Source organism: Scardinius erythrophthalmus (assembly GCF_964197995.2).
Source record: "Scardinius erythrophthalmus genome assembly, chromosome: 19".
Lineage (NCBI taxonomy): Eukaryota > Metazoa > Chordata > Actinopteri > Cypriniformes > Leuciscidae > Scardinius > Scardinius erythrophthalmus.
This window is the reverse complement of record NC_138239.1, coordinates 9,295,106-9,321,230: the sequence shown is the minus strand read 5'-3', so window position 1 is coordinate 9,321,230 and position 26,125 is coordinate 9,295,106. Positions and strand designations below refer to the sequence as shown.

Here is a 26,125-nt window from a genome sequence, read left to right as displayed (position 1 = left end):
GTCTCGTTTTGGTCAACGAAAATGAAGAGACATTTTAGCATAGTTTTTATTTTTTTAAACCACATTTAGTTTCGTTTTTATTCGTCAACGATATTGCATTATACATGTATTTTAGTCATCGTCACATGACCATGCATTTACGTCTAGTCTCGTCTCGTTTTCGTCAGGTGATAACGGTTCGTTGACGACAATATTTCGTCATAATTTTCGTTGACGAAAGCAACACTACTATATAGTAGGCGAATAACGGTTGTGGGGGGGAACCACAAGCAACATAACTTAGCCGTTTTGGAGATGTTGTTTTGAATTTATTGCACTTGTATGTAAGACTATGTTGTAGTGTGTGTGTGTGTTTATGAGGGCTTGTGTGCGATGTCTGAGGGCAAAGTTTGGTTATGGATTTGTGTTTACTGTGTTTTGAGAATTCGAAATGTGTTTAAAGCTACACTGTGTAATTTTTTAAGTTGATTCTTAGCAAAAAACAGTTCTTTCAAAATGATATGTGCTCATTAATGTGTAATTACTTCTACCAACTAATCAAGTATTCCCGTAAGCGTAGAATCTGCCATTTAGAATACATATGAGCGAGTCGCTCGAATGGCGGCAGCCATGTTGCGCCTCCATCTTGAAAATACATTAGCCAAAGAGGGACATACCTGGAAATTCAAGCTTCGCCTTTCGCGTTTTTACACTCAGTGGCACCGTGACGAATGCGAGAGGGAGATTACTCGCGACTACCGGCAGATTTGAAATAATACGGCCATCGTAGGAGTTAAAACACCCTCTAAATGGGAGGGGCTAGAAAGTAATATTCAGTTGGTAGTCATAAACAATTTCACCGCTAGATGGGAGAAAATCCTACACAGTGTAGCTTTAAGCAATCGAAAAAAACTGTAATATAAGCAGCATTGCATAAGTTTTGTGTGCTTGACGTCTCCTGATTAGGACCCAAAATAGATTGATATTAAGTCTGCTTTTTAAAACAAAGAAAAGAAGCAGTGGTAGGAGAATGGTAAGTAGGTAGGTGCCAACAGCGGGAAACTCTGTATATTTATGCAGTGTCTGTGTGTCAAAAGATCAGTTCTGATTTAAAGCTTGTGACGTATAAATGTACACATCAACCCGACTTTATTTAGTGTTCATGTAAACACTATGTTCAGATTCATCAATCGGAATGATTTCAAACAAAGTGTCCATGTCAAAAGGATAATAAATAAAAAAACAATGCAAAAATTTGTTTCATGGATGGACAAAGATATTTATAATATATTTCATAATTTCATTTGAGGAAAAAATGTGAGGGACAAGAAGATGTTTCAAACATACATTTAATGTATAATGTTCAGTTTAATTAAAAAGAGGTCTTTGACTAGTACCCCAATGAAACATCATTGTGTGCTGCTATAGCAGACAACATTTCAAAAAAAATAAAAACAGATTATACAAATTAGTACTTTCTAAAACATGGCATGGCTTGGTCATTTTGTCTTTGGTTTAACAATATGTGGATAAAAATAGTGGCAAAAACAAAAAACAAATCAATCAAGCTCTTCTAAAACAAGCTTATGGAGTCAGAAAAGCCTGTAAATGGAAAAGAAGAGTACAGTTAGTGCATGTCACATCATGCATTTTAAGTATAGGTTAAATTGATCATTTTTACTTTGTAAACTCACCTGTGCAATTGCCTATTTGAATGTGTGGCTCTCAGTGCCGCCACGTCCAAAACCTGAGGGCAAAAAGAGAATTAAAATTAAACATTCATTTTAGGACACTGATAATTAAAAACACAAAAAACTCTCTGGATAAGTGTAAGGGAGACATTTGCATTAAGTGCCACTGGATAATGCAAGAAATTTGAATAAATTCACGGGATGAGAGATTGTACTGTCCCACAGCTGTCCCCAGTCCATGTGATTATGAGGTGAAGCAGTGGTTTATGTCATGTGATACTCTAGTTTAACAGTAACCCTATACACCACAGTAAAATGATGCATTGTAGGAACGTACCTTTAGGTCCAAAGAGTGCAGCGTAGCATGGGTTGTTACAATAGGGCTTCCCCTCATGCTGTGAGGTGAAACACATTAGTCAGTACATTAACGGACTTGAATGGGCCATTATGCAAGACCTTCCTCAAGACATAACACTCTGACAGCCCAACCCCCTGAAGTGTTTATGCAAGGTAAAAGTATGCCAAAAGTTAACTGGACTCCATTAAGTCTGCCTGGAACATTAATCTGTCCCAGTAAGAGGTTGGCAGTACGTGTGCAATTCTGCTACTGACTTACCTCTGCATGTGAGCCAGCCGACAGCGTCTTGTTGCATTTCTCACACTTCAGACACGGTCTATGCCAGTCTTTGCCAAGTGATGACACTCTCTCCGCTGAAACATTAATGATAAACATAATTGATTCATAAAACCACATAAAAATAGGCCAACATGGATTGATTTCTGCAGAATTGCAGTGCACATTATTTACTAAATTTCCCAGCCCCTTATTGTTTATTTATTTAATTTTTATGCATTTTGTAGACGCTTTTAACCAAAGTGACTTAAATTGCATTTTGAGGTAGGCTATATTTTTTTATCAATTCCCAGGGAATTAAATATTTGGCTTTAAAGGTACTGAACCAACCCCTTCCCCCTCCAGTGATGCCAGTTCTTAGCCAAAATATGTAAATTGTTTAATAAATATTTAAAGGCATAGTTCACCCAAAAATGAAAACTCAATTTTCATTTACTCACACTTTTGTTGTTTAAAACCTAAATTGAACACAAACGATATTTTTAACAACGTCTCAGTGACTTTTTCTGACTTATAATGAGTGAAAGTCAATGTAGTTCAGTGCTGTTTTGGACCCAATTGACTTCCATTGAATAGACAAAAACAGTTCAAAGATCTTCTTCTATGTTCTGAAGAAGAAAGAAAGTCAGACAGGTTTGGAACAACATGAGGGTGAATGAAAAATGACTGAATAATTCTCTTTAAATAGAGGTTTTAAATTTTGGTTGGAATCGTTGGTGGGAATAGGATATTTATTTAACACAGTTTAATGTTTAAATCCATTTATCTGAAGTGCAAAGATTTCCTCTAAAAAGTCAATGCAGAATGTTTGTTTCCATCTGGGCCAGTTTATGACCTCATCGACAACTTGGAAGAATCTAAATGATCACTCATTAGCCGTAAAGTTGTTTTAACAAAAAGAGTCAGGGGAATACATAGTCAATCAGACATGGGAAAATGAGTTGATTTGGAGCCATTATGTAGTTCAATTAAAGTCATGATGAGCCTTTAATGTCAACAAAGCTCAATCTGAAGTCTCAAATCTGGCAGATTTTCTCTGCAGTCCAGCGCGCTACAAGTCTTGTCAGATTATTGTGTTCTCATGACGGCGAGAACATGGGTGGGTGTGGACGCTGTATGCAGGACACTCCCAGAGGAATTCTTTCCTCCCTTTCCCTTTAAAAGGTCCATAAAGAAGTCTTTATCTGCAGCCCTCAGCAGAAAGATTTCTCCAAACAACCCTCATGATGAACATCATAAAAGAAGTGGGAAGGGAAGACAAAGTCATGCATGCTCAGGCGTCTCCAGTTAGGGGAGGTGCTCGATCGTGTCTTTTTACGAGGGAGGTTTTGGGCAAGCATCTATATCTCATGGACGCCAAAGACTGTCAGAAAGCATGACCACTCTGAAATATGTCAGATTTATGGCTTCAAGAGAAGAGCTTTGTTTGAGCTTTTTGGCATGCAGAAACCAAAGGATGGACATAGAGCAGATTAACAGTTCCCATCTGTGACATACATGTGAAAAATGTGATGAGGTGATGGCAAAGACCCCAGACACCAAGTGATGCTTCATACTTTATGTAGTAGGCAGAGTGTTGAAGGATAACACATAACACTACATAATTCCCATTGTTATGGACTACCGTGAGCGGCTATAATTGCATATAGCAACAGCTGTAATAAGAGTCATACTCATCCCAGCTCAGCTAGTCAGTCACACTACGGTGGATGACACAGGAAAGTCTTTTGTTCAGTACTGGACTGTGAACTCATGATCCAGACATACTGGGAGAGAATCAATGGTCCATGTGAGAAAGAACATTTTTAAAGGACAAACAAGGCCGAAAGGAATTCACCAGGATGGGTTTGGGCCCTTGCAGTTCAGCCAAGAAATAGTTTGGTCATCTGAGCCACACCTAAGACAGTAATTACTTAACTTCCCTCAGTCAAATACACAGAGGACACACTAATCTCTCTCTCTCTCTCTCTGTTAATGCTCTTTATCAATGCAAAGTGTCCTAGACTGGGTGTAAAGTCTACAACACAGAGATTTGTAATCTGCAGCTGAATTACTGCCGTCTTTATTCTGCGTGTTTTTTTACATAACATATGAATGGAGAAACTGTTTCTCATGCAAAGAAGAAGGAATTGGGGGAAAAAAAACCTTAAATAACAGTAGTAATAATAATAAAAATAACAACTATCATTATTAATATGATTTAATTATTTATTTTAAATGCTTTATTCAATTACTTGCGGAGAATTTGTTTTATTTCTCATAATATACATTTCAGAGTAGCTAAAATGTGATTTTTTTCAATGTTAACATATTTCCACTCAGAATTTAAACTATCAAAACTTTGCTCTGTTTGTTTAAGCATCCCGACCAGCCAGACAAAGCAACAGTGACTCATACCAATTGTGTGATTTTGGGGCGGGGCTATCTGTTTGACTGACCAATAGGAGAAGTTTGAGGGGAGTGTTTGGGAAACCTGTTTAAAACTGTCATTATTATATTATTACAGATCTGTTTGATTTTGATAAAAAATAATAATGCCACACTTTACCTATAAACTTGCAAGTATTGTAATTAAAACAAATCTGTGAAAGCGAACCACAAAAATTAGACTGTCTGAATTGTCAGTGCCTTTGAGTTATGCCATACACAAATTGAAATTACACTTCAGAACACCCACTTTTTATTTGCAGTTTTGGAAAAGCTGGAAAATTATGTTATTTTGATTATCTAATCTCTATCTTATATCTTCACGGTGGATTTTCTCTTTTCATCTCTGAGAGGCTGCAGTTGTTAATGCTTCCATGCGAACATTAAACAAGTCAGAGTGAAGAAAGACCAGCACCAGCCACATGAGGCAGTTTGGTATGATGGAAAAGTTACAGGTTTAGAGAACACTAGGATGGATGATGGTGTGAGATGCGGTATGAGGGCTTTATCTTACTTCAGAGAAAATGTACATGTAAATTATATAAATAGGCCTACCAGATTAAACTTTTAATTAAATGCTGGCTTTGACATTTTTTTTTTAGAAAAAGATTTTGTGTTTCAAAGTGAATAAAAACATCGGTAACTACAGTGCTGGATGACGGAAACCTACCACAAACAGCCTGGCATGTTTATATTGGCTACAAATGTTCATTAAATAGCAAAGAAGAAAAAAGAAGTAGAATGGTCTGGACAAAACAGCCCAGACTTGCAGTATGAGAGAGTCTCGGTGAAAGTCTCAGCTTGGCATGCTCAGAAACTTTAAATATTCACAAATTAATTTTCATTTTCCATACATACATTTACCATATTATTTCCCTGTAATTCTTTGTTACAGATACATATCTGATTCAAATAATAGCCAAATAATAGCCTAAAGTTCTTTAAATCATTGTCTTGTTGCCTTCATAGTACAGAAGTTATTCAAATAGTTTGACTACAAAATGCAAAAAGGTTACTTTACAATGTAAAGCCGAATTTGACGTTGCCATTTGCATTGTTAGCCTCGGCTGTGCTGACCCCTCTCTGGTATTTATGTTATTATTATTTCTTTATTATAATAAATATAAATAATGTAAATGACACATTCAAAGTATGATATATTTTCTGTATTTCAAAACTAAATTAAGATTTAGTCTAACCACCCTACAACAACATACAGTAGCCTACAACCCAACACTGTGCAACTCTATATTAGGCTACATTTAAAATTGTTTATTCAAAGTTTTTTTCTATACTGTATTCTTCATAACGGTTTAATTGCTGCAAACATGTCTGCACAAGCTATTTTGTAAAGGCTGTTTTGCAAAAGTTTCAAGCAGGAAATAGTGTCCACATGCTTCAGTTGACATCTCTCTTCCTGATTAATCCCTCGTGCAGTTGCATTCAAACTAGTTTACACATTCATTTAAACATCGAAATATTTATAATAAATTATAGGCTACAACAACACAGTAGTGTACTTTGACCTTCTTTTCATCCTTTTCCTTGAAGTAAAAAAGTAGACTGTATGTAAATATGAATATTTCAGAGGAGTCTTACCGAAGTACACTTCTTTCTCGCACTTGGGGCATTTAGGCATGTTTGCGGTGATTTAGTTCCTCAGAGGAGAAAAGTCCAGCTTGAATAGAGTTGAGATGGAGTCCACCTGCACACTGCCACGCCTTTGGTGTGAGACTATCTACTCTGCAGCCTTATTTATAGTACTGTGGAAATAGTTTGCACACGGTCTCCGAGAGCGCGAGAGAGATAGAGAGCGGGAGCGCGCGTGTGTGCGTACATGAGAACGCGCCTTAATTCATCTAGATACTCTTCGTGGTTTTTACTCTGTTCATTCTGTAGGTTATTTATTTGGCTTTTGATTAACAACGGAGATTCATTGCGTGTGTGAATAACCTCAGGTTTCCGCTTTAAGCAGATGACTTCTGTGCTTGTTTGAAATGAAGATGGAAATGTGACTCACAGTGTAGAAATATGACCCTGTAGGTACAAACCTTCTTTCCATTCAGAACGATTCTTTTTCAGAGGAGACCATGCTGAACGACGCATTCATAATCAAACAGCCATGTAGAACGTTGGTGGCCACCTGAAGACTTCATAAAGTGCCAGGCATGCTGGTCATCACTGTTTTGTGTTTTTAAAATAGTTTGTTTTTACTCAGAATAGCCAGAGACAAAAGCACATTTACTAGTCTACTTTCTCATTCATTCACTATTATGAATCTGGCGCATTAGAACTGTATGTGTATGTCTTTGAGTAGCTATTTCATGGATGCCTATGTGTGTTAACGTTAAGTAACATCAGTATTTGATAGATCAAATATTTCCTCAGAGGATATAGGTGTGTCTCTGCCCAACCCCTCGATTGATAAAATGCACCATGGCAACTGCTCAACATGTTTTGCGAAATACATCATTGATGTACAAAATTGAGTGTCATTGATGTATCAATGACATTGATACATCATTTATGTATCAATGTCACTGATACATCAATGACACACACACACACACACACACACACACACACACACACACACACACACACACACACACACACACACACACACACACACACACAGAGAGAGAGAGAGAGAGAGAGAGAGAGAGAGAGAGAGAGAGAGAGATTGATGTCATTTTAACCAGATGAAATGACATGACACATTGTGAACTATTAATTTATACAAAAATCTTTTAAAATGAAATTTTTTACATGCAGTGCCTTTAATACACCTGTACTATGATCAACACCTTTCTGAATTAAAATCCACTTCTATATTTCCTCATAAAGTAAAAAATACCAGGGTGATATCCTGATTTAATAATGAACTGATAAATAAATATTTTATAGGTATTTTCAGGGGGAAAAACAGAAAAAAAAGGAAGCAGTTTTTTATATTAATAATATCTGAAAGAAATCTGTTTAGGTTGTGCAACCAACATGAAGAAAGCCATAAAACTGATATGATATCACACTCATGCTGTAATTTTGTGTCAAGGTCAATAAGCTTCTTAGAATATCAGAACATTATGGGGGTTTTTTTACAAAAAAAAAAAATCATTTTTTTACTTTTTATCTTTTCAAATATGTGTGCACTCACATTTTAAAAATCCCCAAACTTTAATTTAAACTTAATGTCGACATGAAACGAAAGTTGAGGTAGTCTTTTCATTCCTATTATGACGTATATCTAAGTGAAAATAATAAATAGTTTGTGCACGGATAAATCAGGTATAATAAGCACTGCAATATTTGATAAAAAAACAAACAAAAAAAAAACAACAAGAATTGTCTATTTTGCTTTCATGGTGACTTTAACATGAAAAACAAAGTGGTCACAGACTGTTGGACACCACTGTATGTTTGATGGAACTGGATAAATATTCTGAATGTTCTGATCCAATCTGACTTCTGACCTGTAATGCTGCCTGAATCATAATCATACACTGTTCGCTCGTCGGCCAGAGGAGGACTGGCCCCCGACTGAGCCTGGGTTTTCCCAAGGTTTTTTTCTCCATTCTGTCACCTGATGGAGTTTTGGTTCCTTGCCACTCTTGCCTTTGGCTTTTGGCTTGCTTAGTTGGGGACATTTAATATTCAACAATATTATTGATCTGCCTTACTTAAGGTGGACGATGACGCAATTTTCTTCTAGAAAAACTTTGTTGTATTATTTTCATGTTATCACTGTGAAGCTGCTTTGATACAATCTGTATGGTAAAAAGCTCTATATAGTTGACTTGTTTGTGCAGTGAATAGGAATATAAACTGAATATGTATGCTGAATATTAATGATTCTTGTGCCACAGTATGTGTATATAGCTGCAGCCCTCTCTCTGTCTCTTCTTTCCTGTGTTAGATTTATCTTGACAGCTCTACCCTCAGCTAATACATAAGCAAGCTCCCAACTATCATGCCACCCATGTTTACCCAGTCATGCCCGGCCGCTGTTTCGTCTCAGCAGGCTTCAACTGCCAGCAAACAACCCACCCGCCGTTTCATCTCTAAAGCAGGCCTGTGTAACTGCAGTCCTGTTCACTGGGCTTTCCCAGTGTTACACTGTGAGGTTCACCATCAAGGGTTTTCCACTGATCTTCATTTCCTCCCTCTGTTGACAGTAGATCCAGTAATCCATGCTGAGAGAGAGATTTTCCTGCCAGTCTCTTCCAGCTCTATATTATCATTGTCTGCTTACCATCACCAAAAGCGTTATCTGATCTGGACACCCTCATTGCTCGCTTCCCTCAACTGTTTATTTTTAAACGATGAATAAGGATTAAGCTTTAAAGTTTGTAGATTGAATCATTGTGGACTTGCCTTGTGATTTTACTTGACTGTCACATAAAAACAGAGACATGCGTTAGAACAGCGCTACTCGTGAAAAAAGATGACCGTTCACACCATAGACCTTATTCAGAGCAGCGCCATGACAGGTATGAAAGCAAGGTATGTTTTAAATGGCATTCGCTGTAAAAAGCTAAATAAATCTCCCTGATTACTTATAATTTTCCACCGCTCATGTGTCTGGAGTTTTTTGTCTACTGAAACTTCTTGGAAAGATATTTTTGAAATGTTTCGTCAGCAGAACAATCCAAAAACATTAAATAACAGTACAACCCACTGAAAAGATGTGTCTATGCCTCACTGCTTCACTTTCATTCCCGTTTAAAATCAAAGATGGTGCTGCTGTTAATAAGGTCTATAGCCTTTTAAAAAAAGATGGACAGTGTGTCTCCGCTTCCTTCCATTGTAATATCCAAAAATATCACAGTACGGTCTTGCCGATTACGTCATTCAGAGTCATTCCGAGTCTGCGCTCAATCGCAAGCACAGCTGTGAATCATGGCGTTACATCCCATTTTATAGCATCAATTAATTCAATAAACCAAACCTATTAGAAAAATTAACATATAGAATTATGATCTATACTGCAGCCAGCCACCAGGGGGGCGATCGAAATTCAAAGATCGAAGATCAAGTTGCGCGGCACACTTGGTTCACACCAAGAACGATAACTAAAGATAACTATAACGATAACTATGTTAGCATCCACACCAACGCACAATAATGTTCTGTTTATTCTAAGCGCGTGCTACAGTTACGTCATCTGCCACTTTAAATGCTTTCTCATGCTCATCATTTGATGATACTTTTGGAGCAGCATTGAGGAAAATATATACACTGTTAATTTCATTTTTGAAAGAAACAGGCCTGATGGAGTGAGTAAACATTATATATATATATATATATATATATATATATATATATATATATATAATATTATTATTCCCCTTCCCCCTCATCCTGCCAAATCTTAGGATCCACACTCCGGTCCAGTAGGTGGCGGTAAAGCACATATAAGCTGGTTTGCTGACCGCCAAAAAAATACCTAAGAAATCATTTTGAAAGTGATTCCAACTTTATCATTCATCTATGTCGTTATAGTTGTGGTGTGTAGACTGCTATTCTTTTAAAAAAAATTATCGTTATCATTATAGTATTGTACTTGAACAGGCCTTAACTCTGGAACTGGAAAAGCTACATTATATTGAAAAGTGCTGAGCTCCAGCCGCGCTACTGAAAATACAGTAAGTTAACAGAGTTGCTTATTCCAGCCAGTTACTCCGCAACACTGCATCGGTCAGTGGTCAAAACATTCATACGTCTCTGAGGGAGCACTATTGTAATCGGTCTGGCAGCCAACATTTGGCATTAGCAAACTGCCGTGGTTCACAGATCATTACTCTAAAATGCTTCTCTAATAAATAACTTGATTTCCTGGTGTTATTCTCTACAAAACGTCAACATATCATATTTTTGGCATAATCGCAGATCGTTTTGTAGCGTTGTGGGCTATTTGTGGGAGCCCAATGCCAGTTCGATAGATATGGGTGTATAAAAGTGAGAGAGAGAGGGAGTGCAGTGAAAACAAACACAGACGTCTGTGATTAGGCAATCAGGATCTGTGGAATAACAGTTTTCTGGACTGGACTCATCACTGCTGATGAACACAAAGGGAGGGCTGGGATTCAAGCAATGTGCTCTTTTTGTGAGCTGAGAGCAGACAAAATGTTATAGCTTGTCAATGAGTCAAGGATGAGGAGGACACACACACACACACACACACACACACACACACACACACACACAGACAGTCTACAGACCTTGAGGGCGATTCTTTTATTGCCCATTACTGTTGCATCACATGTACACACAGCAATGATGATGTCAATATGGGTGGGTGGAGATGTTGCCATAGTAACTCTGTTATGGGTGAGTTTGTACCCTTGATTGACAGCTGAAAGATTTTTATGTCTCTCTCAACACACGTGATGTTGAAAAAATAAAATCACGGACATGTTATTTAACCACTTCACATCAACAACGTCATCATTCTATTCATCTCAGGCTTACTGTACTAGCTACAACACCTTCTCATGTACGATAATTTCAACAGTTAACTGTCAATACAGTTAAAAATGTTTATCTTGGAAAAGTTTCAAGATGTTTCACACAGTCACAGGATTGTTTAACTCTTACTTGTCAACCCATGTTTAAGTAAAATGGCATATTTCTCTTTGTAATGTAACCTGTTTGTGTTTCAGCCCTAAAGTATGTGTTTATTTAATAAATAGCGGGAATAAAACATGATTAAATTAGAATAAAACAAATATTCAAAATATGCAGACATAATCGGTTCACTTGGGACTGGTTTAAATGTGATAATCTCAAACGATCATCTTTAAGCTTCAGTTTTGGTGTGGCACACTATGGAAAGAATACAACTATTTTCTCAAAAAGGAGTTGTTTCCTTAGCAACCGGCTGTTATTTGTCATAGTTTACTTCCTGTGCCATGGTAACAAGAAATAAAACAGGATATGATGAGCTTGCATGTGTTTTGAAGAATTTAACAGTGTTGCAACCCGTTGCACTGCATGGCAAGGCAATTGTATCATCCCATGTCTGTTTTTATTGCTAGACAAATATTTAAACATGTAATCAAGTTAGACAGCATAATGTATTTGATTAGCTTACTGACGTTTGTTAACTAAATGGCAAACATGTTGCATTAAATTTATGCTAGAACAGAAGAGAAAACTGACACCCTTAGAAGAAAAAAAAAGAGAGAAAGGAAAGAACTGTTTGTTTCCTTGCACTTCCTGTGTAATTATTGTGAAATTTGACTTATCACAGTCAGTGCATACTTTGTGCAGGAGTTTCACGTTTCCCCTTGTTTACTACCACTAAAACTTTATGGCACTGAGCTGTTCATGATTTGGCACCAGTTTGGCTTTAAACGCCCGTGTTTCATGCTGGGGTGTAATTGACATTTCTTTTCCAAGGTAACTGTTGCCTGAGCTGATGAGGATTTTTCCAGCATAATGGGCAAATGTTGAGAGAGCATGTCACATGAAGCTGAGAAGTGTGATATAATCACTGGCAGACAGACACCAGCTGGGCGAGAAGCGAGTCCCTGCTGGCCTTCAGCAAGCTTTAGTGCTCGACGCAATGCTTGGGTTAACGTAACTGGGTTTCCCTTATTAACGTGCAATGAATAGCCTATCTGATGCAATTTTTGCTGTCTCTGTGCTAACATTATTATAAATAATCAACAAAAAAAAATCTAATTTTTATTTTTAATTAAATGTTTTTGTCTTTCATCATGAGGATGTGGCCCCAGACAAATGTTTCAAGTAGTTTCCCCAAATTCTTTTGAAAATTATTCAACCAAAACAGGTGTTGTCTCAAGGACACCTGATGCAACTCAACAAGGGCTTCATTAGTTGCAGATTTCAACACATGAAATACCTGAACTGGCTAGCTAGGTTTGTTGAGTGTCATGTTTGACTGCATTTTAGAAAAATGGCTATAAGTCAAAAGAATGGTCTAAAAAGTTAAGAGAATATATCATCGCCCTTTACAAACAAGGAACAGGAAAAGATAGCGAAGTCACTAATGTTCCTAGAGACACCATTGGAAACATAGTTTGCAAGTTCAAAGTTAAAGGAACAGTGGTTGCACTACCTGGACGGGACAGAAAAAGGAAGCTGCTGCAAGCAGATTTCTGAGAAGGCAGGTTCAGAAAAAAACCCTTGAGTAACTGCGAAAGACCTGCAGCAAGGTGGCAACAGGCACTGAGGTTTCAGCTTTCACAGTAAGGCGCGTATACTAAACACATGCGAACAAGCACAAGAAAAGTCGGCTACAATTTGCTCAAAATCATATAAATAAGCCACAGACGTTTTTGGATTCTGTTCTGTGGAGCGATGAAAAAACTGGAACTTTTCGGCCCTATAGATCAGCGGCATGTCTGGAGGAAGAAGAATAAAGCATGTGCTGATACAAAAACTCTTCCTACAGTTAAGCATGGTGGTGCTCGGTGATGCTCTGGAGCTGCTTTGCATCCTCTGGCACTGGAAACCTGCATCGTGTGGAAGACAAGATGGATTCATTGAAGTATCAGGAAATTCTAGGAGAAAACATCATGTAAGGAAGCTGAAGCTTGGCCGTCATTGGACCTTCCAACAGGACAATGATCCCAAGCATACCTCAGATTCCACCAAGGTTTGGTTGCAGAAGAAGTCCTGGAAGATTCTACAGTGGTCATCACTGTCACCTGACTTGAACCCCTCAGAAAATCTCTGGAGGGATTTGAAGAAGGCGGTTGCAGCATGCAAACCCAAGAATAATACTGAACCGAAGCTGGTGTCTGGTTATACATCGTGTTTTTAACAGGTCATAACAGCAAAAGGGTGCTCTACTAAGTACTAAAGATTCTTGAAATGAAGGGGCTGAATAATTTTGAGACTGCAGAAGTCATTAAAAGTTATATTTTCAGTTGAATTTGGGGAAACCTCTTGAAACATTTGTTGTGTTGAGCTATTTCAATTACTTTTGTTTGATTTGTTCATTGAAAACAGCTGAAAGTGAAACTTTTATCCCATTACTTCTGTGATAATATGAATATTTTTAACACAGAAAGGATATTTGAATCACGATTGTGATTGCTTTCTTTTAACCATTAATCATGCAGCTCTAGTAGAAACATCAGCATTAATTTAACTATAAGCTTATAGTTTCATAATCTTTCATCACAATTAAACTGGAACTTTCAACCCTGTTACTGTGGACCCTGTAACCATCATATTTTCCATTCTAAGGTAATGTATAATTTAATGTCATAATGACATTATCATTCTTTTAAGAAGTGAACCTTTTAAAGTTAAACAAGTTACAATCTCCTATTGTTTCGATTTTCCCCAACGACAAAACGTCAACCCTGTTACTGTGATTTTGTATAAACAATTGATCATTTAAAAGTGTTTTTAAAGTCTAAAACAGAAGTGTACTTTATAATATTCCCCACTCAAAGTCACATTACAATTATTGAATGAGAACTTTTTAGAATGCTTTAAAAGTGCCTAGAAAGTGCTTTATAATTGCCTAAATAAATGATTTACGTTCTTTAAAATGTTATCTGTCAAGCACACCTGAGTACTAGACTCATTTTTAAATATTAACCACAATCTCAGTGAAGTGTGATATCTGAAGTCTGAATAAACTTGATAAAAAAAAATATATATATACATATATATATATATATATATATATTAACTATATATTGGCTATTGCACACAAGCAGAAAGCAGAAAATATCATCAGGCAAACCATCAGCTTCGTAAAGTGCCAAGTTTCCATGCAGTTTCTGTTTTCACTCACTTGATAGGTAGTCTAGCAATAGGTAAATCAAAAGTAATCTGACTGACTTTATTTTGGCTTTACTTTACATCAGAGAAAATTACTCTCATATGCAACAGTACAACCGGTTGAAAAGCCCTGTCTACCGAAAGAAAATGTTGAAGACAGAAATGTTACATTTTGCAGGATTTCAGAGGCAGATCAATAAGCCTCAAAGTGCATTTACTGCTGGATTACCGCCACAAGAGTACCACAATCATCCACTGTGACACCGCCTTACCCTTTCTTGGCCATATATAATACCATAAATCCATTGATACAAAATCAGACATAATATTTGGGCAGACCACATATCCACACGGTTTCAATTATGAGGCCACCAAGCCACAGATGGCATAGATCAGTAACACAAATGACCAGGAATACAAGTTTATTGGTGTCTTGGTAAAGCTTTGAACTTGGGGATTTTCTTCACCATGTTCTTGCAATAGATCTCCAAGGCTCCTACATTTCAGGCAGGCAGGCAGTTTCCATTTGTGTACTCTGGAGTCTTCATTAAATCAGTTTATCAGCACGGAAATGACTGTGGTTGCAATGGATAGAGTTTGGCGTGGGACACGCTGGTTATGTCATAATGGAGTAATAGGCTGAAGGAAAGCAGAACATACAGGAAAACGACTGTTCGGTAACCATGGTAACCTGCCACTGTTATACGGTATCAATTCCCTAATCCATAACGTTTAGGCATTTAACACCTACCTGTAAAATAAACCAGTGAATAATAGAGTGAGAAAACTGTCAGCGCACTGAAGAGAAAGACTTAAGGATAGTAAAACTTTTATTTTAAGCCAATACTCTGGCATGCCTCGGAATAAACTAGAATGAATGAAAGTGGTTTTATATGGAAACTGTGCAATTTAAGAATGGCAGACTGTAGGACAGCAGGAAAATGTCCTGTGGATCAGTATCCTGGAGAAGCGATCATGCTCTTCTACTGTATTTGGCACTGCTCCATCATTGTGCTGCAACCAAAGGGAAATGTTTAAGCCATTATGTTGGAGATGGGTTGATGTTTGTTCTTCTCCAAAAGCCTCTTTGTGTTAAAATCATTTCCAGCATAAAATGGAATGGTTTTTATTTGAAGGGTGTAGTGGAAAACTTTATGCTGATAAGGCTCTTAAAGATTTTGGCTAATGTATCACAGATCCTAATATTATAGTGGTTAAGTAATCATTAAATATTAGGCTGGGGATTCTGTGGTCCCATGTTTGTGAATACTGTTGTTGTTGTAAAACTGGCCCATTTAATATGGCATTACTGTGGAAACAGCTTGTAAATCCATGTCGTGAAATAAAGGACTCTAAGGGGAAAAGGAATGAGAAACACATTATATTTTGAACTCTAAATTACTAAAAATCTGTCTATTCTCTGTCATTATGCCTTATGGAATCCTGTGGAGGTCCTCTAAAGTGTCTCTGATTATTAAAACAAACCCATTTGTTTAACACTTAATTGTTCCTTGCTAATTGGGTCTGAAAATCCACGTTATACAACAGTCCTCGAGTTCTTCCTCGTTTAACTGTTTAAATCGCTCTGCTTATTGTCTGAGACCAGGACAGTTGCAGGTTCAGAGTAATGGGCATGCCAAAAGAGCTGTTGCGAAAGATAGGGGCGCGTCGAAAGGTACACAATGCTACAACAGAAATTAACCCCTAACCCTACCCCACACCCTAACAGGCAGCATTGGCGACCAATTGACCTTTCAGAACGTCCCCTACTTTTCAGCACGTCTATTACTTTAACCTGCAGATACCCACACTTGTGTTTGTGTGTTTCAGGCAGACTGCCTGTGCAGAAATAGTGTGCATTTTTTAGTGACATTGTTACATTGTTATGCCAGTAGGTGGAGACAAGTGACTGTTATGAACTGATTAAAAAACACAAGAGTCCATTCAGGAAAGATATGCGCTATTTATGAATGACCTATTGAATTATTCACTCAACCGACTCAAGAAAAGAAAAACAACTGCATCCAAAATCGCATACTTCCCTACTATAGGCTATAGTTAGCAAAAAACAGTATTTGACAAGTATATCAGAATTCACTGTACTCATAAAAGAGTAGGCAAAAAGTACCCGGATGACCTACTACTTCCAGCGAGATTCTGAAGTGTGCATACGATGGACACTTTACGATCCCATGAGGCCATGGGAGAGAATTTGTAAATGGCGGTGAAGCAAAGCAAATGACGCTGGTATGATAATGACAACATGGTGAATGTAGTACATCTGGATTACATCCATACTATATAGTACATATGTTTTTTGGCGGTGGCAAAGTAATTGTTCAAAACAACTATCTACTCAGTATGTGATTTCGGAGGCAGTCAGTGTCTTTATGAGTGAGTCATTGAATCATTTACACAACCGATTCGCCTAAATACAATGATTCACTCAGGAGAAACACCAGTACTCTGCGTTGCTCTGAGACATATTAGAGAAAGATTAATTCTGCTGTGGCTTTGTTTGAAACTATTATCACTGGAAAAGCAACTGTGTCTAAAATGTAAGTTACTAAATATTAAACTGATGCATAAAAGAAATTATCACACATTAGTAGTATACATCAAGATGTTAGGTCTGGCAACTCACCATAGACACGGCTCAATCCGAGGGGCGGGATAAACGGCTGTCTTTCAAATTCACTCTGCACGCAATAGGACAGCGCTTCAACCAACCAGAGCGTTTTCCCAACAGCGGAGCTAACGTTAGTTGATAGATTCAACTTTTGAATCTGTGAGGGAATCAGAACGGATGCAATTGCAAGTAAAAAGACGTTTATTAAAGGTCAGAAACGCACAAACACAGGTCGGGGAAAACACACTCAGATGACGATTGTGGCACAGGGACTTCGATGGCCTCCGGTGGTGGTGAAGTGAAGCGTGCTCAGGAAACCAGGAAACAGTGGAACATCCAGACGAGGTGACGAAACACAACGAATCCACACAACGAAATCCACAGCAGGGGAACAGAGAGCCACACGGGAACAGGACACGACACCGGGGAAACCACAACGATCTGACAACATGAGATGGGAATTACTGCACATATAAAGGGAACGGGGATTGATAACAGCTGGCAACACTAATCACTACAATGAGTAACCACGCCCACATACAAACACACACACACACACACACACACCAGAAATGAGACAGCCGATTCATGAACCGTGACAGAATCTGGCCGGCAAAACTACGAACACATCTTCCTTTTTTAAGAATGACTTAAGTGCCGTTCTTTGCTCTTTTCTCAAAGAAAAACTTAACTCCAAGTCCTCCAGAGTCGCGGCCAAAGCCGAATCGAAAGACTGTTCGCCACCAGCAGCCATTCTTTGTTTTCAAGTAGCAGGGAACCGTCGCAACTCTGTTGCCATTATGTTAAGCCCGCCCCGCCTACTCTATACACGATGTGATTGGCCTGACCCAATTTAGGTTTTTGCAGCTCGAAAGTCAATGGAGAGTTGCTAGACTACCCTGGCTGCAAAATACATTTAGGCTAACATATTAGCACACAACAGCAAAATTGTGAGAGCGATTTTGTTTAAATATTTTAATATTGTAAAAATGTCCAATCAAAACTACACAGGGCCTGACCTGAAAAAAAAAATACAATAAATTATTGATAATAGCTATTCTTCTTGACATTTAGCCTGTTACAAAATGTTTATTCAGTTGCACTTTTCACAGATAGATGTATTGCTTGTTGTTGTCTTTATTTGTCCCTGATTAATGCAGTGGCCAGTTTCAAGCTGTGAAATGAATGCACTATGATCACCTATACTTTCCAAAATTTTGTCATAAAATGGTTTGTGCATTTTTAATATCTTTGCAAATGTGATGGATCCCCTTTTTGAAAAAAGTGGACATTTTGAAAAACACTTTTACCACAGGGTGGTTTCGTTTCCACAACCAGCGTTTCTGACTCCTTGGACCGACTGAGCACTGATTGGGCACAGTTCTCTCTGTAACTTGAATTAAACTTGTGTGGTTTAATATGTTCCACAGGTTTGGGCCTCTTCTGATCTGGTTCTTTGTTGGCTGCCGTTTTAGTTGCTAATCAAGCGCTAATGACATGTTAGTGTACTAACAGATCAAGAGAGATTTTCTGAGGTCATTTTGAGGGCTCATTTGTCTTTTAAAATTAGAATCAATGTTAAACAGAGACCTCACTTTTCTTACTGGCCCCTAGTTAATATTAGCCTAATCTTTCTCCAGGAGGAAAAAAGAGGGAGGGTTTGTTTAACATGCCTGTTGCATCGAAGAAAAAGAAAAATAGAAGAAATATTCTGGAATGCTGGATGTCTGAGAACCTTCTGTCTCCATGGAAACCGTTGCTCAACACAAACAAATGCTGATTCGCTCTCCAGACGTGAAAAGAAAAGAAACGTTTTCCCAAAGGAAAGAGTTGGACCAAAGGGTTCCTCTGGTGGGTTTATGTGGGAACTCATTCAGACCACTGATGAATTCAGCCAAGTCAAAGAATAGCAGAGCAGCTGCTTTATCTATCGCAGGACTTTGGCCATATTTCAGTCTGTCCGTCAACCCTTTTTTAATAGCATTTATCAAAGTATACTGCTTCTACAAAACTGGACAGAGAAAAAACTAATAAAAGACTAATATTAGAGTCTCTTTGCCATTTTTGACCTATTATTGCAAGGCAAGGTTAGTTTAGGTTGTAAAAAAAAAAATACTTGTATTAATAATTCATGATATTTGATATTTTCAAAAATAAAATGTAACAAATTTTTAACAAATATTTTTAAAAATAATGGACACATTTAATCATATATGTAAGGAAAATGTCTTCATATTTTTATTAGAATTTCTTTTCAAAACCATATGAAACAAACATGAATACAAAGAGTACATTTCCAATAACTTTGATGGTGTTTTAAGCTGGATTTTTAAAAGATTTTAAATTTTTATTATGGGCAGTCTTATTTGTTATTGTGGGGGGCTGCAAAGGCATGTCTATAGAGTGCTGGGTTTTGATGGCATCCATGCACAACTCTATACTGTTTACTGTTGCTATTCAGCTGCTAAGGTTTTCAATTGAAGTCTATGGGACTGGTAAGCAATGTATAATGTTATATTAACTGGGTGTTGCCTCTTTGGCTGCTGTACAATTATTGGTTTTGGCCTTGAAGAAGAGTGCTTAGTTTGGCATAGATCATGTCTTCCCATGATTTTGAGGTAATTCAAAGAAGAAAAAAAAAGTCTTGCACGAAAAATGTGCATGAACTCCTGTTTGTCACTTTATTATATGTCTAAATCAGTGTATCAACCATTTTAGTTTGTAACTGAGGAACAGATGAGGAACATCAAAATAGAAGACTACAGGGATGGAAAAGAGTCTGGGTTGGATTAATGGTGGGAATGCAGCCCAGTTTAGATGCTGGGATGGGGAGGCAAGCACATAACAGGAAGTTTAGTGGCAAAAGAAAGGAAAGATTGAGGGAGACCTGAGGAAGGGCCAGAACTGTCACATAATCAGTTTAACAGCTTTTCCCCATTTCTTCAATGAAAGAAGGAAGTTTCGGTTTATGCTGGTTGTCTTCAACTGGATTGTTTTAATGTAGAATATAGCTGTCCGTCTTTGCAATGATTAGGTTGCCTCCATAGTCTTTGACTGTGTTTTCAACACAGATTTTTTTGATTGTCTTTAGCCTGTCCAACCTACTACAAGTTTTGCCGTCATGCAAATGCTGTCAGAAAGTTGTTGTTGTAGGCTTTGTTGAGTAAGTATGCTTCAATGGACCATGAAGGTCAGCCACTGTCAGCAACCTTGTGTACCTTAAATATGGTTTTGTGTTTCATAATGCAGGGCATATATTTGATTCTACACAGCACATTCAAGGTATGGTACGCTTTGATGTCCCCCCTGACTTGAAGTAACACATTTGACCCTTTCTTTTGCACCCTTATTTATTTTTAGTTTTTTGGAATATTGCAATATTTAATGTAAATAATTTTTCTGTGCACATTTATTTTTAAATTCACGTGCTCTCGTAATCTTTAATCAAAATAACTTCCCCTCCCTCTTCTCTTCTCTGGTGGGACAGCTTGTCACCACTCTTGCTTGCACAATCAAGTGCAAAAAAATTGTTCTTGTTCAAAATCCGTCTAACGCAGTTATACATCACAATAGGGAAGAAAATACATCACAACTTTCGTTTCATGCCAACTTTAATTTGCACCTTATTTGTGGAAAAATACCACTCAAAGCAAGACTCTGAAGTCTCACCATTGTAAATGTTTTCTTTTTTAATTATTATTTTTGTGTGTTCTCATGTTTCCATTTTTCCACTCAGTATCCACAGGGAATGTTTTTCCATTGTTGTTTTTTTTAAAGTCTGACTTCCTAAGTTTGACAATAGTCAAACAGTTCTAGCTTGAGAAATGAAAAGACAAAGAGATCAGCATATGGAGGAGATTTATGTTTGGCTTAACTGCACAGAACGGCTCAGCTTTACGGTCAGATCTCTAAGTGTGTTCATCTACAGTATGTGATTTGCCATCAAACAGATCCATTAGATCAGCGATTCTCCAACTGTACTTCAGGGAATAAATACTTGGAAATATCTGTCTTTTGCTTTGTTAAACCTGAAACAAAATAGTACTTTTAAAGATACAATATGTAAGATTTTTGCATTAAAATATCCAAAAACCACTAGAAAAATGTGTATATATTTTGTTGACTTGTGTACTTTTAAAAAAAATGTTGTTGTTGTTTTTTTGTTTTGTTTTTTTTACATTTTTACAATGTTTAAATCCAGAGAAATATGCAATTTTAACCAGTGAAACGACTCGTGTCTTTGTGTCGCCTGTCAATAGCATCACATCCCCCTACCCTCAGCTGTCAGTAGAAAATATGGGAACACAGTGCGCTTCCTGAAAAAATGCAGAAGTATCTAGTGGTGAAACTAACATAATGTGCCTTTAAATGATTAAAAGTAATAATTTTGATAATTGTATTGGGTAAGTTACATCTTCAACAGTGTAATTAGATTACTGTACTAATTACACTCTCTAAAAAGTATTAGATTACTTATTACATTAGAAATCCCATATCAACCTCGAGTTGAACAATACAAGGATAGATTAAACTGATCTTTTAATTCTTTCATATAAACAATATACAATTGAATATTCTTTTCTTAAACTGACCAAAGTGTGTAAAGGGAGGAGAAGGTTACATTAAAAACATAAATTATTATGTTAAATCCAATATAGAATTGGTTAACACTTTAGAATACTGTTCCGTCATTAATGAATAGCTACACAGAAACAAATGAGTAATTAACACTCTAATAACTACTAACTAACAATAAACTCTGAATATCAAATTAGTCAGTAATAGTGCTCAGTTGAATGTGGTAGTTCACTATTAGCTAATCAGTAACTATTATTTTTTTCATACTTCTAAAAAAAAAGAAAACTAAGAACTACTATATATAGGTTCATAATTAATATGAATAATGTATAATAATAATAATAATAATAATTCATTTTATTTATGGGCGCCTTTCAAGACACTCAAGGACACCTTACAAACAGTAAAATACATTAACAATGAATATAAACATGAACAAAAATTCTGTCAATCAGAATAAGCTATTCTAAAAAAAAATAGTTTTAAGACATGATTAAAAAATTGAAAGACTAGAACTATTTCGTATGTCTTGAGGTAAGGTATTCCAAAGACTCGAAGTGGCACAACTAAAAGCTCTACATCCCATGGTGGTCAGACGTACATACACACGTACAACAGAGTCGTAGTAGAAGAAGACCTAAGAGATCGAGTAGGTGAATACACATGAAGTAGGAAGGTGCTAGATTATGGAGAGCCTTACTAGTGAAAAGTAATATCTAACTGGAAGCCAATGGAGTTGCCTTAAAAGTGGAGTAATGTGCTCAATGAACAATATAATTCATTCTAAAGTGAAGGTCTAACCCACTAGTAAGGACTCAAGTATTACCAAATCCTTCAGAAGGAATTACTATTTGGATCAGCATTCTAAGCTTTTGAGGTTTTTGCATAGTAATGACTCAAGTGTTTCTACATCCTTTTAAAGGAACTACTAATTATTGGGATCAGTATTCTAAAGTGAAAAGCATGATGACTCCCTTGTAATGGCTGCAAGTCATTGTAAACTTTTGAGGTTTTTGTACTTTTTTTTGTAAGGTTTTGGATAGTAATTCCTTCTGATGGATTTGGTAAGACTTGAGTCATTACTAGTGAGTTACCATGATCTCACTTTAGAAATACATTATTTATATTCCTCTGGGATGTGTGAAAAAAGTAGTAGTTATTGATTTGCGAATAGTGAACTACCACATTCAACTGAGCACTATTACTTACTAATTCGTTAATCAGAGTTTCTAGTTAGTTAATAGAAGTAACTATGTTAATAGTGCGTTACTCAATTGTTCGTGTAGTTATTCATTAATGACGGAACAGTATTCTAAAGTGTTACATAGTCTATACAGTATTTAATGCAATTACATCAGAAGTAACTGTACATTACAGAAAAAGTTTTATTTTAAGGTGTCATTGTTACAGTGTAATTATATATTTAAGTACTGAGTAATATTAAGTAACTACATGTACTATAGGGTTATAGGATTAGAATTTGGTTGAGGGTAAGTTGCATGTAATTATGAATAACTTACTGTTATTTCTATGGTAAGTACATGTAACATGTAACAAGGACACTGTAAAATAAAGTATTACCCAGAAAAATTAAGAGTAATCCCTTACTTTTTCAAGGGAAAAGTAATTTAATTACAGTCATTAGATTACTTAGTAATTAATAACAAACAACACTGATTTTAAGGAAACAAAAAACAAGTCAACTGGTCATTATCGCAAAGTAGACCCTGACAGGATGATCAGGATCCTATGGAAGCTTGTTTCCGCCACAAAATAAAAAAAAATAAAAGATAATTGCGACTTTTTATCTCACAATTGCGAGTTTACATCTCGCAATTCTGACTTTATTTCTCAGAATTGCGAGATATAAAGTCAGAATTGCGTGTTTTAAAGTCGCAATTGCGTGTTATAAAGTCAGAATTCTGAGATATAAAGTCAGAATTGCGAGATATAAAGTCAGAATTGTGTTTGATTGAATTTGACAGAATTGATCAGAATTCTGACTTTTTTTCTCGCAATTGCGACTTTATATCACGCAATTCTGACTTTATATCTCAGAATTCTGACTTTATATCACGCAATTGGGAGATATAAAGTCAGAATTGCATGATATAAAGTCGCAATTGCGTGTTATAAAGTCAGAATTGTGAGATATAAACTATTCTGAGGTAAAAAAAAAAAAAAGTCCGTCTTTTTTTCCCCTTAGAATTGGACTTTATATCTCACAATTCTGAGAAAAGATGTCAGAATTGCGAGATATAAACTCGCAATTATGTGTTATAAAGTCAGAATTGCGTGATATAAAGTCAGAATTCTGAGATATAAAGTCAGAATTGCGTGATATAAAGTCGCAATTGCGAGAAAAAAAGTCAGAATTCTGACTTTATAAGACGCAATTGCGACTTTATATCTCGCAATTCTGACTTTATATCTCAGAATTCTGACTTTATATCACGCAATTCTGACTTTATTTCTCAGAATTCTGACTTTATTTCACGCAATTCTGACTTTATATCTCGCAATTCTGAGAAATAAAGTCAGAATTGCGAGATGTAAACTCGCAATTGTGAGATAAAAAGTCGCAATTATCTTTTATTTTTTTTATTTTGTGGCGGAAACAAGCTTCCATAGTATCCTGATGTGGCCCAAAGTGGTAATGTGGTAAAGAAAAAGTGGTTGTGCTCACACAGCCCTGAACAAACTCACAAACGTGCAAACCCTCTGGCCTTCAGTCCTTACTATGGCAGGGTGCCATCTTCTCAGATCTCTCTTTTATATTCGCCAGTTTGAATATCTGCCAGCCCACCTGTGCAGCTCAATCACAATTGTGGGACGATGACGGCGGAAACGTGAGATAGGGGTTCAGTGTTTAAGGTAATGCTGTCTGGGCTCTTAAGGTATCAGGGCTATTTGACTTGCATTCTGCTCTCTTTCATCATTGCTGACGTTATGAAAATCAGGGCTTTCAGTATTGTGTTTTTCCCTGCAGGCTGGAATGAGACGAATACAAAAAGAAGGGAATTTCCCATGATGCACCAAACATTCAAATCCCAGTAACACATGTGGCATCAAGGCTGCGCTTGCAGCTTAAGAAAAAAATTGGACTTGTAAACATGAAGTGTTTTCATGCCAGTGCGGATGCACATCTGTGTATCATTACGAGAGGAAAGAAAAGAAAACACACTGAGCAGTGAAAGAGACTTGGATAATATACAATAAAAGATTGTTTTAGACAGGTCAGTGCTGAAGGCTTTGCAGTGTGTGACAATGAAGTATAGAGAAATCACTGACATTGCATTGATTTTGCAGTCTATAGCCCTATTCGGAGGGGACTAGTTTCACAGGGGGTCGTTAGAGAAATTTCTGTTTCACAGACGTACTTTGAGATTTTAATCCTGTCCGAATCTGCCATGTCTGTCTTTTTCTCACACGACCTCTGTAAAAATTCCAGAGCAAATTACCTACTGTTTTTCGTCAAACTCGGCGGTCCTCAGAGAAATCTAATCCCGTCCGAATGCGAATGTCTGTGATTGCCGAAAATGTTTTTTTCCAAAACGCTTTTTCTTGTGTTTTTGGTCAACGTGAACTACCGTACAATCTCTCGCTATCGCGCCGGGTATTCAAGTTTCTGCTTTTTGCGCACCGATAATGGATGTAGACATGTAGATGTGTTCGGTAACGTTACACTGCGAATAAATAAAATCAACAAGAAGAGCCAAATCACGTAAACTGTTAAGACTGGCAACTGTAATATCAGTTTCAGGTAAGATTACTTTCATTTCTGCACTTAATTACAAATCATATTCTTAATATAAAATCATGATGATAAATGTATGTTTAGTTTTTTTATACTACAATTTTTATAAAATGTTTACAAGACACTAAATACGTTTGGACGGTTTACTTTATATTTCAAAGTACTTAATTTCAAAATACATTTGATCAAATTTCATACGCAATCCACGCATTCTGAACACGTGATCTTCTGCAATGCCCACATGTAAAACACAGACACTCCTACCTCGGTAATAAACACGGAGATGTTAGTCCCGTCCGAATCCGTACATGAAATCACAGACGTAGGTTGATAAGAATTGTAACTCAAACGTCGTTTGGAAAACTAGTCCCGTCCGAATAGGGCTAAAGTCGTTGAATGATTCGATTTGTTGAATTACAGTAGTTTATTCAGATGCAGAGAGTTTTTCTGTATGTCAAGTAAAGTGCTACTTCATAGGGAGCCGGCAAAGTTTTATTAAAAGCAGACATTGCATTCACCCTTGTCTTGACATTTAACAGTTTAATTATCTGGGATAAACACATGCAGTTAATGTGCAAATTCAACGGGAGCCAAACGATGACTTCATTCATTCAGGATAGACAACATCCATTTGGCCAAAATGCTGATAAGGCATAAAGGCCACA

General features: G+C 36.9%; 1 protein-coding gene across 1 annotated transcript; it reads right to left on the bottom strand.

Moving 5' to 3' along the window:
- Window positions 1-1,312: 1,312 nt before the first annotated feature.
- Window positions 1,313-7,093, bottom strand: crip1 (cysteine-rich protein 1). Its single transcript, XM_081347768.1, has 5 exons — window positions 6,331-7,093; window positions 2,287-2,381; window positions 2,008-2,065; window positions 1,674-1,726; window positions 1,313-1,581 (listed from the first exon to the last, which is right to left on the bottom strand). Exons 1-4 carry the CDS (start codon window positions 6,368-6,370, stop codon window positions 1,686-1,688), a joined length of 234 nt encoding a protein of 77 aa, XP_081203894.1. The 5' UTR covers window positions 6,371-7,093; the 3' UTR covers window positions 1,313-1,581; window positions 1,674-1,685.
- Window positions 7,094-26,125: the final 19,032 nt, after the last annotated feature.

Bases quoted from the DNA above. Each gene is read 5' to 3' on its own strand.
- crip1 (XM_081347768.1), bottom strand. From the start codon at position 6,370: ATGCCTAAATGCCCCAAGTGCGAGAAAGAAGTGTACTTCG. The intron at 2,066-2,286 runs GTAAGTCAGTAG...TTCACCTCACAG, and splicing joins CGGCTGGCTCACATGCAGAG to CATGAGGGGAAGCCCTATTG. The intron at 1,727-2,007 runs GTACGTTCCTAC...TTTTGCCCTCAG, and splicing joins TGCACTCTTTGGACCTAAAG to GTTTTGGACGTGGCGGCACT.